The sequence below is a fragment of the Pristiophorus japonicus genome, chromosome 8 (genome assembly GCF_044704955.1).
Source record: "Pristiophorus japonicus isolate sPriJap1 chromosome 8, sPriJap1.hap1, whole genome shotgun sequence".
Classification (NCBI taxonomy): Eukaryota; Metazoa; Chordata; class Chondrichthyes; family Pristiophoridae; genus Pristiophorus; species Pristiophorus japonicus.
The window spans coordinates 223,175,999-223,193,185 of NC_091984.1; the positions used below are offsets into that span (position 1 = coordinate 223,175,999).

At 42.5% G+C, this 17,187-nt stretch overlaps 1 protein-coding gene across 1 annotated transcript in view; it reads right to left on the minus strand.

Moving 5' to 3' along the window:
* The window catches only part of LOC139268319 (synaptic vesicle 2-related protein), a 50,471-nt gene extending 33,680 nt beyond the window's left edge, over positions 1-16,791 (minus strand). The window contains exon 1 of the mRNA XM_070886389.1: positions 16,739-16,791. Coding sequence (XP_070742490.1) covers positions 16,739-16,773 — 35 coding nt within the window. The 5' untranslated portion in view covers positions 16,774-16,791. The remainder of the gene's footprint in view (positions 1-16,738) is intronic.
* Between the last annotated feature and the right edge of the window lie 396 nt (positions 16,792-17,187).

Sequence of the window (17,187 nt, forward strand, 5' to 3'; positions counted from 1 at the left end):
AGGGGCAGGGTGGTGTTGCTACAGTTGTACAGGGCCTTGGTGAGGCCACACCTGGAGTATTGTGTATAGTTTTAGTCTCCTAACCTGAGGAAGGACATTCTTGCTATTGAGGGAGTGCAGCGAAGGTTCACCAGACTGATTCCCGGGATGGCGGGACTGACCTATCAAGGAAGACTGGATCAACTGGGCTTGTATTCATTGGAGTACAGAAGAATGAGAGGGGACCTCATAGAAACGTTTAAAATTCTGATGGGTTTCGACAGGTTAGATGCAGGAAGAATGTTCCCAATGTTGGGGAAGTCCAGAACCAGGGGTCACAGTCTAAGGATAAGGGGTAAGCCATTTAGGACCGAGATGAGGAGAAACTTCTTCACCCAGAGAGTGGTGAACCTGTGGAATTCTCTACCACAGTAAGTTGTTGAGGCCAATTCACTAAATATATTCAAAAAGGGAGTTAGATGAAGTCTTTACTACTAGGGGGATCAAGGGGTATGGCGAGAAAGCAGGAATGGGGTACTGAAGTTACATGTTCAGCCATGAACTCATTGAATGGCGGTGCAGGCTAGAAGGGCTGAATGGCCTACTCCTGCACCTATTTTCTATGTTTCTATCCATGATGCTCACATCCTGCGTGAGAGCACTGTAACTGACTTGTTGAACAATGAGCCACAAGGTCAATGCTGGATGCTTGGGGACAAAGGATATGGCTTCGCCATCTGGCTGATGACTCCCCTGCATGACACCCACACCGAGGCCAAGAGACAATAAAACAAGAGCCAGAGAGCAACTCGCAATATCATGGAGAAAACCAGTGGAATGCTGAAGCAGCTCTTTAGATGCCTGGACCACTCAGGAGGCGAGCTCCAATACCACCCTGAGCAGGTAGCTCAATTCATGGTGGTGTGTGCCATGCTTCACAACTTGGCTATCAGGAGAGGACAAGAATTGCCTGATGAGTCTGACAGTCCACCTCACCAGAGAGAGGAAGAAGAGGACGAGGAGGCAGACGCTGACATCAGCCCAGACAATCAGGCTGATGCTGAAGCCATGCCCACGCCCCCCTGTAGACTGCATGAAAGGGCCCATGGTGGCATGATAGCTGCAAGAGCCTTACATCAGGAGCTCATCAATGATCGCTGTGCCTGAAAGAACGTTGGTGTTATTTACAAGGCTGACACACTGCTGGGTGGGCAGGTCATACATCAATGGTGGGCATCACCTTGGTGACAGTTAAAGTTTAATTTGATTGAATTTAAGTGTGATTATACCCTTTGATGTTAAGGAATCACCAGCATGTAATGGTGCAGCTATCTGAGCCAATGCACTATAAAGGTTTTGTTAAATAAAAAACATTTAAACCAAACATTAGTCTGAAATCATCAGTATTTCTGTACAAACCAACCCTTCGCCCCCCCCCCACCCCCCCGTCCTCAGGCGATGCTTCATTGGCGGGGGGGCGGGGGCGAGGGGGGGCTGTGTGTCGGCCGAAGCGCTGCTTGGACGGATACGGGAGTTATGGTCCCAAGGTGGGAATGTGTTCCAAGCCATAAGCAAGATGTGTGGTTGGCAATGGGGGTGCTGCACCTTGGGGTGCAGTGCTGCGCTCCGGGACCACTGGGAGCCCTCTGCCACCAGTGTTCCTGGCTACCAGCTCCAGGGCCTCCTCCATCCCCTCCATATTATAGAAACATAGAAACATAGAAAATAGGTGCAGGAGTAGGCCATTTGGCCCTTCGAGCCTGCACCACCATTCAATATGATCATGGCTGATCATGCAACTTCAGTACCCCATTCCTGCTTTCTCTCCATATCCCTTGATCCCTTTAGCCGTAAGGGCCACATCTAACTCCCTTTTGAATATATCTAACGAACTGGCCTCAACAACTTTCTGTGGTAGAGAATTCCACAGGTTCACAATTCTGCGAGTGAAGAAGTTTCTCCTCATCTCGGTCCTAAATGGCTTACTCCTTATCCTTAGACTGTGACCCCTGGTTCTGGACTTCCCCAACATCAGGAACATTCTTCCTGCATCTAACCTGTCCAATCCCGTCAGAATTTTATATGTTTCTATGAGATCCCCTCTCATTCGACAAAGACTCGGTGCCAACTATGTACTTGGTGCTTAATAGGCCTTTTGCTGCTGGTGAATCTTTGTCGTTCCTCCCACAACAGCCAAACAAGCACACACCACAGCCACACACGCTTTCAGTGCCTCTCTCACTGTCTCCTCTTCTGCGCATATAATGACGACCCTTGACCTCCTGAATCGCGGGAATCGAGCGTTGCCGTGCCGTTGCTAAGGACGGCCACACTTTACGGCAGAAGGTCAAAAAATTTAACGCTACTGCCCATTTGATATTGCTCGCGGTAAAGCCCATTTTCAAAAATGTAAACTAGGTGTTTGAGAATGGGTGAGAAGCCGGCGATCTGAAAACCCACGCCGGAAATGACGCCCATTTTTGGGCGATAAGCACAAGGTAAAGGTTCTAGCCCATGGGGACATTGCTGTAATGTTTCTTAAAATACTACAATTGAGCTAAACTTAGTTCTCAAGTGCTGGAAGAAATAGAATAAGGTTATAAAAGGAGCGTGCTCGAGAGAATGAAAGATATTTTAAAATTGCAATGAGCACTCACACTTATTGCTGCTGTGATAACACTTCTCATTTGAACTCAGTTAGGCCGGTGGATTAAATTAATCATTTCATTTGATTAAAGACTGATTCTAGAGTTAGATTGAAGGAAAGCGATCAGAAATTGAAGGAGAGAAGGGTCATATCTCGGCAGGACAACAGCAGGCAGAGGAATGATTCTATGAAACTACAACAATTGTACATCCCTGTGTGGCATAAGAATAAAAAAGGGAAGGTGGCTCAACTATGGCTAACAAGGGAAATTAGGGAAAGTGTTAAATCCAAAGAAGAGGCATATAAATTGCCCAGAAGAAACAGCAAACCTGAGGACTGGGAGAAATATTAGAATTCAGCAGAGGAGGACAAAGGGTTTAATTAGGAGGGGGAAAATAGAGTATGAGAGTAAGCTTGCAGGGAACATAAAAACTGACTGCAAAAGCTTCTATAGATAGATATGTGAAGAGAAAAAGATTAGTGAAGACTAATGTAGGTCCCTTGCAGTCAGAATCAGGTGAATTCATAATGGGGAATAAGGAAATGGCAGACAAATTGAACAAATACTTTGTTTCTGTCTTCACTAAGTAAGACACGAATAACCTCCCGAAAATACTAGGGGATCGAGAGTCTAGCGAGAAAGAGGAACTGAAGGAAATCCTTATTAGGCGGGGAATTGTGTTAGGGAAATTGATGGGATTGAAGGCCGATAAATCCCCAGGGCCTGATAGTCTGCATCCCAGAGTACTTAAGGGAAATAGTAGATGCATTGGTGGTCATTTTCCAACATTCCATGGACTCTGGTTCAGTTCCTATGGATTGGAGGGTAGCTAATGTAACCCCACTTTTTAAAAAAGGAGGGAGAGAGAAAACAGGGAATCATAGACCGGTTAGCCTGACATCGGTATTGGGGAAAATGCTGGAATCAATTATTAAAGATGTAATAGCAGCGCATTTGGAAAGCAGTGACAGGATCGGGCCAAGTCAGCATGGATTTATGAAAGGGAAATCACGCTTGACAAATCTTCTAGAGTTTTTTGAGGATGTAACTAATAGAGTGGATAAGGGAGAACCAGTGGATGTGGCGTATTTGGACTTTCAAAAGGCTTTTGACAAGGTCCCACACAAGAGATTAGTGTGCAAAATTAAGGCACATGGTATTGGGGGTAATGTATTGACATGTAGAGAGAACTGATTGGCAGACAGGAAGCAAAGAGTAGGAATAAATGGGTCCTTTTCAGAATGGCAGGCAGTGACTAGTGGGGTGCCGCAGGGCTCAGTGCTGGGACCCCAGCTATTTACAATATGCATTAATGATTTAGATGAAGGAATTGAATGTAATATCTCTAAGTTTGCAGATGACACTAAGCTGGGTGGCAGTGCAAGCTGCGAGGAGGTTGCTAAGCGACTGCAGGGGGAGTTGGACAGGTTAGGTGAGTGGGCAAATGCATGGCAAGTGTGAGGTTATCCACTTTTGTGGCATAAACAGGAAGGCGGATTATTATCTGAATGGTGACAGATTAGTAAAAGGGAAGGTGCAACGAGACCTGGGTGTCATAGTACCAGTCATTGAAGGTAGGCATGCAGATATACAGCAGGCAGTAAAGAAAGCAAATGGCATGCTGGCCTTCATAGCGAGGGGATTTGTGTATAGGAGCAGGGAGGTCTTACTGCAGTTGTACAGGGCCTTGGTGGGACCACATCTTGGGTATTGTGTGCAGTTTTGGTCCCCTAATCTGAGGAAGGACATTCTTGCTATTGAGGGAGTGCAGCGAAGGTTCACCAGACTGATTCCCAAGATGGCAGGACTGACATATGAGGAAAGACTGGATCAGCTAGGCTTATACTCACTGGAATTTAGAAGAATGAGATGGTATCTCATAGAAACTTATGAAATTCTGACGGGACTGGACAGGTTAGATGCAGGAAGAATGTTTCCGATTTTGGGGAAGTCCAGAACCAGAGACACAGTCTAAAGATAAGGGGTGAGCCATATATGACCGAGATGAGGAGAAACTTTTTCACCCAGAGAGTTGTGAACCTGTGGAATTCTCTGCCACAGAAAGTTGTTGAGTCCAGTTCGTTGGACATATTCAAAAGGGAGTTAGATGTGGCCCTTACGGCTAAAGGGATCAGGGGGCTATGGAGAAAAGGTAGGGTTGGGATACTGAGGTTGCATGATCAGCCATGATCATATTGAATGGCGACGCAGGCTCGATGGGCCGAATGGCCTGTTCCTGCACCTATTTTCTATGTTTCTATGAAAATTAAGTAAGATGACCCATTGATGTGGGGAAGTGTAGCAAGTTTATTATTTTGTAATATTAACATGAAGACATGTAGTATTGATTGAAATAAATGAATCCAGTCATAACTGTTGCTCTGTATGTCCACATGCCATGGAATGAGGCGGCTTAATAATTTACACCTTGTCTTACCAAATGTTTGCACAGTCTGCCTTCTGAGAGATTCAAGAAGCTCACATGCGAAAGACACAAATATTCAATCCCGATCACAAGGGGATGTTACTGTTATGTTCTTGGGTTATACTATCATGGAATTAGACATAGGGCAGTTCTAGTCAACTTCCAGGAAAGTAGGACACTCATACTGCTTACAGGAGCAACTGATGCGACTGGACCTAAGAAGGATCCACGGCAGATCTGAATGTCTAATACTGTGTAATTGGACAAATGTAACATTTAAGTTTCTCACACCACCCATTTTTTTGTAAATAAGGTCACCAGTCAATGCCTAATTATAAGAACATAAGAAATTATGGGATGACATCAGGCTTTTTGTCCCAATGAGTCAGATCCTTCCAACAGACAAGGTGTAATTTATACATTATTAATGCTTCATTAATCTCCTGAGGAAAATGAATAACCATAAATGAAACTTTAAAGAAGATATTGTGCTGTGAAATTTTGCCTTTCACCTACTAAAGTAAGTGAACAAACAACTTGTATTTATATAGCACCTTTAAGGTAGTAAAATTCCCAAAGCGCTTCACAGGAGTGTTATAAGACAAAGAATTGACACCGAGCCACATAAGGAGAAATTAGGGCAAGTGACCAAAAGCTTGGTCAAAGAGGTAGAGCTTAAGGAGTGTGTTAAAGAAAGAGGTAGAGAGGCGGAGTGGTTTAGGCAGGGAATTCCAGAGCTTCGGGCCTTGGCAACAGAAGGCAACTTTCAGCTATCAGTCTAACATTATAATCAAAATGATTCAACGCTGACTGGTTGCACATCACAGCTGACATTTCCATGGTCCCAACAGAAACCACTATGTTCCTCTGAACACATAGCCATCAGTGTTAAACAGATAAAAGTAGATCTCCCATGGCATTGCTCGTGACCCGGAGTATGTTTTCCGGTGATTACCACAGTCCCGTTGCAGACTAACCATAACGGAGGTTTGCCTATTGCTGTAACGCCTCAATACATTATATGACTGACAAGGCAAAACTATGATTTAGTTTACTGGCACTGAGAGATACAGACCTCATAGATATCATTATAATATGCCATTTTTCCTAATTTGATTAAACTTGTTTAAGATAGAAGTACCTTCCTTCCTTCCTTTCTCCCTAAGCCAGCTTATTCCCCAATGCTTTATTTTATTTTGCATTGTGCTGGACTTTCAGTATTTGCTTAAGATGTAAGTATTTTATTTGTTTATTCTTCCCTTTTCTCTCCCAAAACATTACACAAGTTATGTTTCTTCCTCTCCCCCCCCCCCCACCTTCCATGGTGGATTTATAGTTCTTGCTGAAGCTATCGTTGACGCCTCAGTGCACCAGGCAGGCGTTTTCCTCTATTGAATCTCCAGTGACCAGCATTTGAACAGTAGGCCATTGATCATGGTCCAGCCCTGGCTTATCGACTGACTCCAGCCAGCGTGTCAAAGGTCAGCACCACATTAGCATCGTCCTCTGGCTCCGGTTCAAATATCAAACCTCAGCAAACAAAAAAAACTCATCTCATGCAACAATGTTGGCACGGAGCTTTTATTTAATGGTTTAAATTATATAAGATATAAAAGTGCTTTTATTGTTGTCTGCGTTGTTCTGCCACTTGTACTTCACAGCTGTTATCTGTACACTTTATGAATGGTTTGTCACAGTGTTCTGCTCATAGCAATGCTGGAGGCCAAGGACCAAGAGGCACCATCTGCATCCAATGCTACTATGGCACAAAGTATGGGAAATCCTGCAGATTACATATTTTGCTCATTCACATATTAACCTACTCTGCTCAGTCATTTAAATATCATAACTATAGTTTCCCGTTATCAACTTCCTGGTGAATGTACTGTGCACTCTTTCGCCAATGGAGCACCCAAAACTACACACAGGCTGTATAGCCTAACCAATGATTTGTACAAATTTATCATTGCCTCTTTACTCAGTGGGTAGCACACTCACCTCCAAGTCAGAAGGTTGTGGGTTCAAATCCTACTCCAGAGACTTCAGCACATAAATCTAGTCTGATACTCCAGTGAAGTACTGCACTGTCGGAGGTGCTGTCTTTTGGATGAGGTGTTAAGCCGAGGCCCCGTCTGTCCTCTCAGGTGAATGTAAAAAATCCCATGGCATTATTTTGAAGAAGAGCAGGGGAGTTATGCCTGGTGTCTTGGTCATTATTTATTCCTCATTCAACATAACAAAAACATTATCTGGTCATTATCACATTTCTGTTTGTGGGAGCTTGCTGTGTGCAAATTTGCTGCCGCATTTCCCACATTGCAACAGTGACTATATTTCATTTGTTGTAAAGCGCTTTGAGACATCCGGTGGTCGTAAAAGGCGCTTTATAAATCCAAGTCTTTTTTTCTTTTCTATGCCATTATTTATAAAACCCAAAATGCCGTTCCCTGTTTTTTTTTCAATGCTTTTGTCTATCTGTAATCCCATTTTCAAAGAATTATGTACTTGAATCACTAGTTCTCCCTCTTCAGCCATACCCTTCAGCATCTTTCAAATTGAGTGAAATTCTGGTGTGCAGTTCAAATCCACAAACCTCTGACCCAGAGATGAGAGTGTTAGCAATGGAGCCAATCTAGCACAATAAATATCTCCATTAGAATGAGACGGACTCATGAGTCATAACGTTACGGGTCACCGATGGTCAGCTCATAAATAAAGGCATTTTATTACAATGCATCTCCAGTTGAAACACATTCACTTACTCTATTCTATTAAACAGTCATGGCAGGTCTTCAACTAAGAAATATGTTAATAGTTTTATATCTGAAGGTAATCAGTTGAAATGGCTTTCTGTTGCCATTTTTCACTGAGCTGTTTTATGTTGCTAAAATATCTATAATATATTAAAAATCTCACATCTTATCCCAATTGCCATCAGTTTTGTTATTTAATTAGAAATTATAATATAAAATTGAAGTATTCTGTAAAAATAATGATTGGATATACGAATTGAAAAGGAGGACTGAATTATATTTGCACACCTCGTATCATTTATCCCCCATTCTCACCTGAAAACTACACCTGGTCTTGATGCTTGTGTGCAATACCATAGGAGAGTAACTCGTTTTTTAGCTCCATAACCTTTTTAAGATCACATGTAAGCCACAAATGAATGATGGATTGTTAACGGCTTGTACATGTAACAAGCTTTTTATAGCCCACTTTTCTCATTGTGCAATCAAGTTATTCCATTTGAGAATATTAGAAATAAATCGAGTAAAGTGATATCACAAAGGATCACATTTCATTCAGTCACAAATACACTCCAAGGTGCTGTGGTTGGACTAAGTCGTGCCTTTTAGTGTGACCTCAAAAGTTGCAACTTCCCACTCATAAAGCTCGAGTTTGGCAAACATTTGAACACAGCTCCCAGTTCTGAAAATACTCTTTTTACACCTCTCTCAAACTCCTGGGGAGGACACCAGGCAAAGTTACCATTTGATAAGTGATCATTCTCTTACACTTAACCTCCGCATTCTCTTTGTCTTTTCTTTTTCTTTGTCAACACTGCTCTGATTATTATTCCTCTGCACTTTCCACTTTTTCTGAAGCTTCAAATTATTGTCCTTTATGCTATTCCTCCTTCCTGTCTCTCCAATGTATTGCAAAATAGCAAGAACGTCCTTCCTCAGATTAAGAGACCAAAATTGAACACAATATTCTAGGTGTGTTCTCACTAAGGCTCTGTACAACTGCAATAAGACCTCCCTGCTCTTATACTCAAATCCTCTTGCTATGAAGGCAAACATGCCATTTGCCTTCTTCACCGCCTGCTGTACCTGCATGCTAACTTTCAATGAGTGTTGTACCATGACACCCAGGTCTCGTTGCACCTCCCCTTTTCCTAATCTGTCACCATTCAGATAATATTCTGTCTTCCTGTATTTGCCACCAAAGTGGATAACCTCACATTTATCCACATTATACTGCATCTGCCATGCATTTTCCCACTCACCTAACCTGTCCAAGTCACCCTGCAGCCTCTTAGTATCCTCCTCACAGCTCACACCGCCACCCAGCTTAGTGTCATCTGCAAACTTGGTGATATTACTCTCAATTCCTTCATCTAAATCATTGATGTATATTGTAAATAGCTGGGGTCCCAGCACTGAACCCTGCGGCACCCCATTGGTCACTGCCTGCCATCCTGAAAAGGACCTGTTTATTCCGACTCTCTGCTTCCTGTCTGCCAACAAGTTTTCTATCCACATCAGTACATTACCCCCAATACCATGTGCTTTAATTTTGCATACTATTCTCTTGTGTGGGATCTTGTCGAAAGCCTTCTGAAAGTCCAAATACACCACATCCACTGGTCTCCCTTGTCCACTCTCTTAGTTACATCCTCAAAAAATTCTAGAAGATTTGTCAAGCATGATTTCCCTTTCATAAATCCATGCTGACTTGGACCGATCCTGTCACTGCTTTCCAAATGCGCTGCTATTTCATCAATAATTGATTCCAACATTTTCCCCACCACCGATGTCAGGCTAACTGGTCTATCTCTCTCCCTCCTTTTTTAAAAAGTGGTGTTACATTAGCTACCCTCCAGTCCATAGGAACTGATCCAGAGTCAATAGAATGTTGGAAAATGATGACCAATGCATCCACTATTTCTAGGGCCACTTCCTTAAGTACTCTGGGATGCAGCCTATCAGGCCCTGGGGATTTATTGGCCTTCAATCCCATCAATTTCCCTAACACAATTTCCCACTTAATAAGGATTTCCTTCAGTTCTGCCTTTTCGCTAGACCCTCGAACCCCTAGTATTTCTGGAAGGTTATTTATGTCTTCCTTAGTGAAGACTGAACCAAAGTATTTGTTCAATTGGTCTGCCATTTCTTTGTTCCCCATTATAAATTCACCTGATTCTGACTGCAAAGGTCCTACGTTGGTCTTCACTAATCTTTTTCTCTTCACATATCTATAGAAACTTTTGCAGTTAGTTTTTATGTTCCCTGCAAGCTTACTCTCATACTCTATTTTCCCCCTCCTAATTAGATCCTTTGTCCTCCTCTGTTGAATTCTAAATTTCTCCCAGTCCTCAGGTTTGCTGCTTTTTCTGGCCAATTTATATGCCTCTTCTTTGGATTTAACACTATTCCTAATTTCTCTTGTTAGCCACGGTTGAGCTACCTTCCCCGTTTTATTTTTACTCCAGACAGGGATGTACAATTGTTGAAGTTCATCCATGTGATCTGTAAATGTCTGCCATTGCCTATCCACTGTCAACCCTTTAAGTATCATTTGCCAGTCTATCCTAATCTCTTGTTTGATGCCATCCCCAACCTCACTACTACTGTTTGGTGCTGTACACAACTCCCACTAGCGTTTTCTGCCCTTTGGTATTCCACAGCTCTAGCCATACAGATTCCACATCATCCAAGCTAATGTCCTTTCTTACTATTGCGTTAATTTCCTCTCTAACCAGCAACGCTACCCCACCTCCTTTTCCTTTCTGTCTATCCTTCCTGAATGTTGAATAACCCTGGATGTTGAGTTCCCAGCCTTGGTCACCCTGGAGACATGTCTCCTAACCCCAATTATATCATAATCGTTAATAGCTGCCTGCGCAGTTAATTCATCCACCTTATTATGAATACTCCTCACATTGAGGCACAGAGCCTTCAGGCTTGTCTTTTTAACACTCTTTGTCCCTTTAGAATTTTGCTGTAATGTGGCCCATTTTGATTTTTGCCTTGGGTTTCTCTACACTCCACTTTTACTATTCTCCTTTCCACCTTTTGCTTCTGCCCCCATTTTATTTCCCTCTGTCTCCTTGCATAGATTCCCATCCCCCTGCCACATTAGTTTAAACCCTCCCCAACAGCACTAGCAAACACTCCCCTGAGGACATTGGTTCCAGTCCTGCCCAGGTGCAGACCGTCCAGTTTGTACTGGTCCCACCACCCCCAGAACCGGTTCCAATGTCCTAGGAATTTGAATCCCTCCCTCTTGCACCACTCCTCAAGCCACATATTCATCTTAACTATCCTGCTATTTCTACTCTGACTAGCACATGGCACTGGTAGCAATTCTGAGATTACTACCTTTGAGGTCCTACTTTTTAATTTAACTCCTAGCTCCATAAATTCAGCTTGTAGGACCTCATCCCACTTTTTACCTATATCGTTGGTAGCTATATGCACCACAACAACTGGCTGTTCACCCTCCCTCTCCAGAATGCCCTGCAGCCGCTCCGAGACATCCTTGGCCATTGCACCAGGGAGGCAACATACCATCCTGGAGTCTCGGTTGCGACCGCAGAAATGCCTATCTATCCCCCTTACAATAGAATCCCCTACCACTATAGCTCCCCCACTCTTTTCCTGCCCTCCTGTGCAGCAGAGCCACCCATGGTGCCATGAACTTGGCTGCTGCTGCCTTCCCCTGGTGAGCCATCTCCTCCAACAATATCCAAAGCGGTATATCTGTTTTGGAGGGAGATGACCGCAGGGGAGTCCTGCACTGCCTTCCTACATCTGCTCTGCCTGATGGTCACTCTTTCCCTATCTGCCTTTGTAACCTTTACCTGCGATGTGACCAACTCGATGAACGAACTATCCACGACCCCCTTAGCATCGCGCATGCTCCAGAGTGAATATATCTGCAGCTCCAGTGCCGTCATGCGGTCTATCAGGAACTGCGGTCTGTCAGGGCCGACCATCCATATAACACACTAGACGCTTGTGCCCCGAAATTCTGGGAGATTCTAGGCAGAAGTGCAGCGCAGTGCGACTCCTGTATGCCAACAGTCATAGCCATAGAACCCGTCTTAAATTAATGACATTGATTAGCTTTCTCTGGGGCAGTCTTGGGACAGTTGGAAATCATGTTCTGATTGAGTGAGCACAAGGCTGTAATTTCGGAGTGGTATGAGATGACCTCCAAAAATCAACCATCAACCATCCAAATATTGCTCTCATTGTTTTTGATGTCAGATGAAGGCACAGCACAAATCATAGGCTTATTTCTTACACCAAGCCATCTAGAGGTCACTACATTCAGTTTACTCAATACAAGTCCAACACATGTTTAAATAGAGTATGCAATGGCAAGCAGGGTGTTATAACAAATATTTTTATGTGATTCAATATAATCTGCAAGTAACTTTGATTCTCATGGATTATCCCAGCAGCGTTGTTGTGGGGATATTCCTAAAGATCACACACTATCGAATGTAGCCAATGAAGAACCAAAATCAATAATGTAGCCAATGAGGAAAAAGTAATTACAATGGGAGAGTTAAATTATCCACTTGTAGGGTAGATAAGTGAGGGATAGTGACAAGAAATGGGAGGCTCCCAGGAGGCATTTATTGATAGAATCAATGCTTGCTTCTTAATTCAATATGTTTGGTTAAATACAAGAGACAATATATTGAATGTAGTAGTTAGTATAAGCAGGGTGCTAGTTCACCTGGTGATGGGCCGCCTTGCCAATACAGAGCACAAAATTATAGCGTTTAAAATATGGGGCTATAGGAATCATAATTTTCTATTTCCACATTTTCTAAAAGATTGAATTTACAGAAATGAAGAGACTTAGCAGTGGTAAAGTTGGGAGAAGGAAATGCGTGCAGATGACTGCAACAGAAAAAATGCAATGCTTTTTAAAAAATTTCCCTCGGGTAAAAAAAGCCCTATCAATCCCTGAGAAAACCACAATGGTTAAATTGAGGTTTAAACTGGCAACTGGCACTCAAGAAAAGGTATTTTACAAGTTCCAAACAGAATAATAGTCATATAGACAGAGAAGGGTACAAGAAACAGTTAGCATAAACAAAGAAAAGTATTAGAAATGCTGAAAAAGTCTCACAATGGTAAATAACTGTCAGGATAATGGCATGGTATTGTTTGCTTATGTTAGGAGTCAAAAGTTAGTTAAGGAACAAATAGGACCATTCCAGGGAAGGATTATAAATTATGACAAAATACGGATAGATTCCTTGTGAATCATAAGCAATTTGGTGCGAGCTAAATTAAAAGGGCTGAAAGTAGAATTTGCAGCAAGGCCAGGCTTGATTTATCTCAAGATGCTCAAAAATCCTGGTGGAGCTCTTGTGTGAGGCCCTAACAGAGATTTTCAATACCTCACTGGAGACTGGGATAATTCCAGATGTTTGAAGCGCATGTGATCTTCTTATTCAAAGGGGGACTAAAGTTAAACCTGGGAACTATAAACCAGTGAATATAACCTCTGTGCAGGAATTAATGGAAAATATCAGAAGAGGAGCATGCAATGGTTGCAATGGATACCCAACATAGATTCAGAAAATAGAGGTCCTAATCCAATTTATGAAGAGGTGACTAGAACAGTGGATCAAAGAGACCTGGTAGATGTCATCTGGTTGGACTTTTAAAAGGCTTTTGATAAAATGCCACACACTCATGATGTGGGAGATGAAATGAAAAAGTGGATGAAAATAGGTCAAGTGATAATAAACAAGGGTTGGTTTAAAATAGGGTCCCTTCCCACAGCATAGCAACTACATTTACAGATGACACCAAATGTAAAAGAGTCAGTTACTCAAAGGGAGGCAAATAAATTGCAACTGGATTGGGATAGATTGGGGAAATGTGTCCAAGACTGGCAATTGCACATTATTGTAGACATGTGTACAGTTATGCAGATAATTACATATAATAAGGACACATAACATAACATGAATGGATTTAGGTTAAACATTAATGAGTGAGAACAATTTGGAAGCTTGCATTGACCATCGGCTCAGGGTCATTATGGCCATGGCCAAAGTAAACAGGTCCTTTGCTGTATTGCCCAGACTATTCATTATAAAAATGAAACCATAATACATTGGTTATATAACAACTTGTATTTATATAGCGGCTATAATTTTGTAAAACAACCCAAGATCTCAGCTCATCGGGAGCACCGTGTCCAGTATTGGGTCTATTGGGTCCCACGCCTCAGGAAGGACATTGTGACTCTGGAGAAGATGCAGAGAAAGTCAACAAAGATGATCCCACAGGATCATTGGAAGGATGTAGACCCAGAAATGATCTGATCCAGGTGGTTAAGGTTACTTAATACACAGACATCATTAAATATTATATGTGAAGTGATGGAACCAGAACAAACTTAAGGAAGCAGAGTCTGAGATTAGATGTCCAAAGGTTTTACTTTTCCCAGAAGGCCATTGACCTGTGGAGCAGGATTCCAAAGCAGCCAATGGACACTCATTCCTTACAGTCCTTTCAGATGGTGTTAGATTGATTTCTGGGAAATTAGATGATCACAACATAGGAAAAGTAAGAGTAACTGATTTATGGATAATAATTGGTGGTAATGGAGCCTATGGGGGCTTGACTTATCACATATGATATATCAGAGAGTAATTTTTGCCAGAGGACTCCCAAAATGGCTGGAGATTTCTGTTTCTGGTGGTGATGGTGTGCTGCACAGAAATGCAATCAAACAAAAGACAGGGGCAAACACATACAGCCTGATAGCCTTTTCTTATCCTAGATACATACACATACCAGTCTATAAATGATCCACAAATGTGCTAACAATCAGACAGACATGGATCAGGGATAATTGCACAACTCTAAGATGAAATAAGTGAAGAAGAGAACTGAGATTTCATAAACATTTTGCTCATGTAGTGTCAGCGCATCGAATAGGCATAGAAATGAATTGGGTTGGATTCTAAATATTTGTTTATATTCCCAGAGGCAGAAGATAATGCCAAGTACTGTTAGGCCATAGTTACATTCCTCTGTAATTAAATTTACATTAGTAACTGAGATGTTTTTTAAGAAGATTTAATCAACCGCTTGAGGGCTGAAGTGCTTTTTACAATAATCTCCCTTTAAATAACATCATTCTTTTTAGTCTCATTTCCAAATCACAAGCCATCCTTTGCTTAACAGTTTGAACATATTATCCATTCCTCATTGCCTCTCTGTGCACAGTTTTGGTCTCCTTATCTAAGAAAGGATATACTTGCCTTGGAGGCAGTGCAATGAAGGTTCACTAGATTGATTCCTTGGATGAGAGATTGAGTTAATTGAGTTAATACTCTCTGGAATTTAGAAGAATGAGAGGTGATCTCATTGAAACATACAAGATTCTGAAGGGGATTGACAGGGTAGATGCTGAGAGGTTGTTTCCCCTGGCTGGAGTGTCTAGAACTAGGGGGCATAGTCTCAGGATAAGGGGTAGGCCATTTAAGACTGAGATGAGGAGGAATTTCTTCACTCAGAGGGCTGTGAATCTTCTGGAATGCTCTATCCCAGAGGGCTGTGGATGCTGAGTCTCTGAATATATTCAAGGTTGAGTTCAATAGATTTTTGGACTCTAGGGGAATCAAGGGATATGGAGATCGGGCGGGAAAGTGGAGTTGAGGTCGATGATCAGCCATGATCTTATCGAATGGCTCAAGGGGCCATATGGCCTACTCCTGCTCCTATTTCTTATGTTCTTATGTTCTCCATAACCCACTTCTAGGATATGTTTTTACTTATTATTTAGTTTTCAAAAATGTAACTTTTGCAAATGATAACAATCATCTGTAAAACTTGAAAGCCAAAAAAAAAGACTTTGGTAGCACTTCAAGGGTTAAAGCCCAATCTCATTGCCCACTCTCAATGCAATGAGAATGAAGCCAGGCAACTGGGCCTTGATTGTTGGCCTACATAGACTACTTATATACATAACTGTAATAAACACAGAAAATACTTTAGCACCCTGCTCAGAAACAAACGCAGGACATTAGATTGATACTGCTTTTAAAATTGTGCATCAAAATTTAATTTAAATGAAGAAAAATATGTTATTTTGAGTTACATGTTGAAGCTATTAGAGAATCTCGATTTGCGAGGGTTTGTTAGTAAAATACAAGGCTTGTATCAATATGTAAATAATTAACTTTCCAAATCAATAAGGCATTCAAAGAGACACGGGTTGTTTCGATTTGTCTGTGTCTGATGTACCTGGGAGTTGAACCACAGCAACTATTATTAATTCAGGAAGTAACCACAAGCTTTGAGTTGTCCCTGTCCTTGTCCACAATGTAAATATCGGAATTAATTCCGCTGGTGATTTGTAATTACTGCTGCCCCTGTGAAATTATTTAAAATACAGAATTAACTCATTCAGAAACTACAGACAAATACATATGTTTTGAATTCAAAATAGGAAATAAGCTCAAATAATACTTGGTAATACAAAATAAAATCAATTTTTGTATGACATATTTCTGAATGGAGGCAGTCCCATTTCCGGAGTTTAATACTAATAGGTAATGTTTTAAACTTAACAAACATCAAGCTATATAATCAGACCCATTTATGCCTTGGATTTCCTCATTTTTCTTTCTTGAGAATCAATTCACTGACAACTCTCTCCCGTTCAAAAAATTGCAGACTTTCAAATACGATTAAAGATGAAAGAGAATCAGTGTGCGTCCTAATCGTCTGTTTAATTTTTGACAGTGCTACTAAACTGGTCTGGGCGCAGCTGTTTATATAACTGCGGCCGGTGAATAGAATCTGAATGAGGGCTTGGTGTTTCAGGCTGGCTGGGGGATGCACAGGCCTGGTGCCGGTGTCTCCCGAACACCGACTTACTCCATCTGCATGGGCTGGGCGCTTCTACTCACGGTAGATGCCGAAGCTGAAAGAGGTCTTCGTCCATGGTGGTGCGGTGCAGATGCCGGATGCCCCGGTCTCATCGCTCAGTGAGTGGGCAGCGAGGTGGGGGGGAAATCGCCCATTCACATTCTCGCTGGATTTCACGAAGGAGCAGCACCGAGTGCGAACCAGCTCCGGCTCCAACACAGACTCCGCAGCGCCGGGTAGCGGCGGCACTCGGCACCGCAGCAATGGGCTTCAGCACCGCAGCGCCGGACAGCGCCAGGGACGCTCGGCAAAGCGCCGGAGCGAGAGGCACCGAGTTCAGCACCACGGCGCCGGACAGCGCCAGAGATGGTCAGCAGGATGCAGTGGAGGAAGCCCCTCACCAAGCTTCCTGTGGCTGCAGCAACATGACTCAGGGCTCAGAATCAAAACACCCACAGCGATGGAATCCAGCACCACATGCAGAACCAAT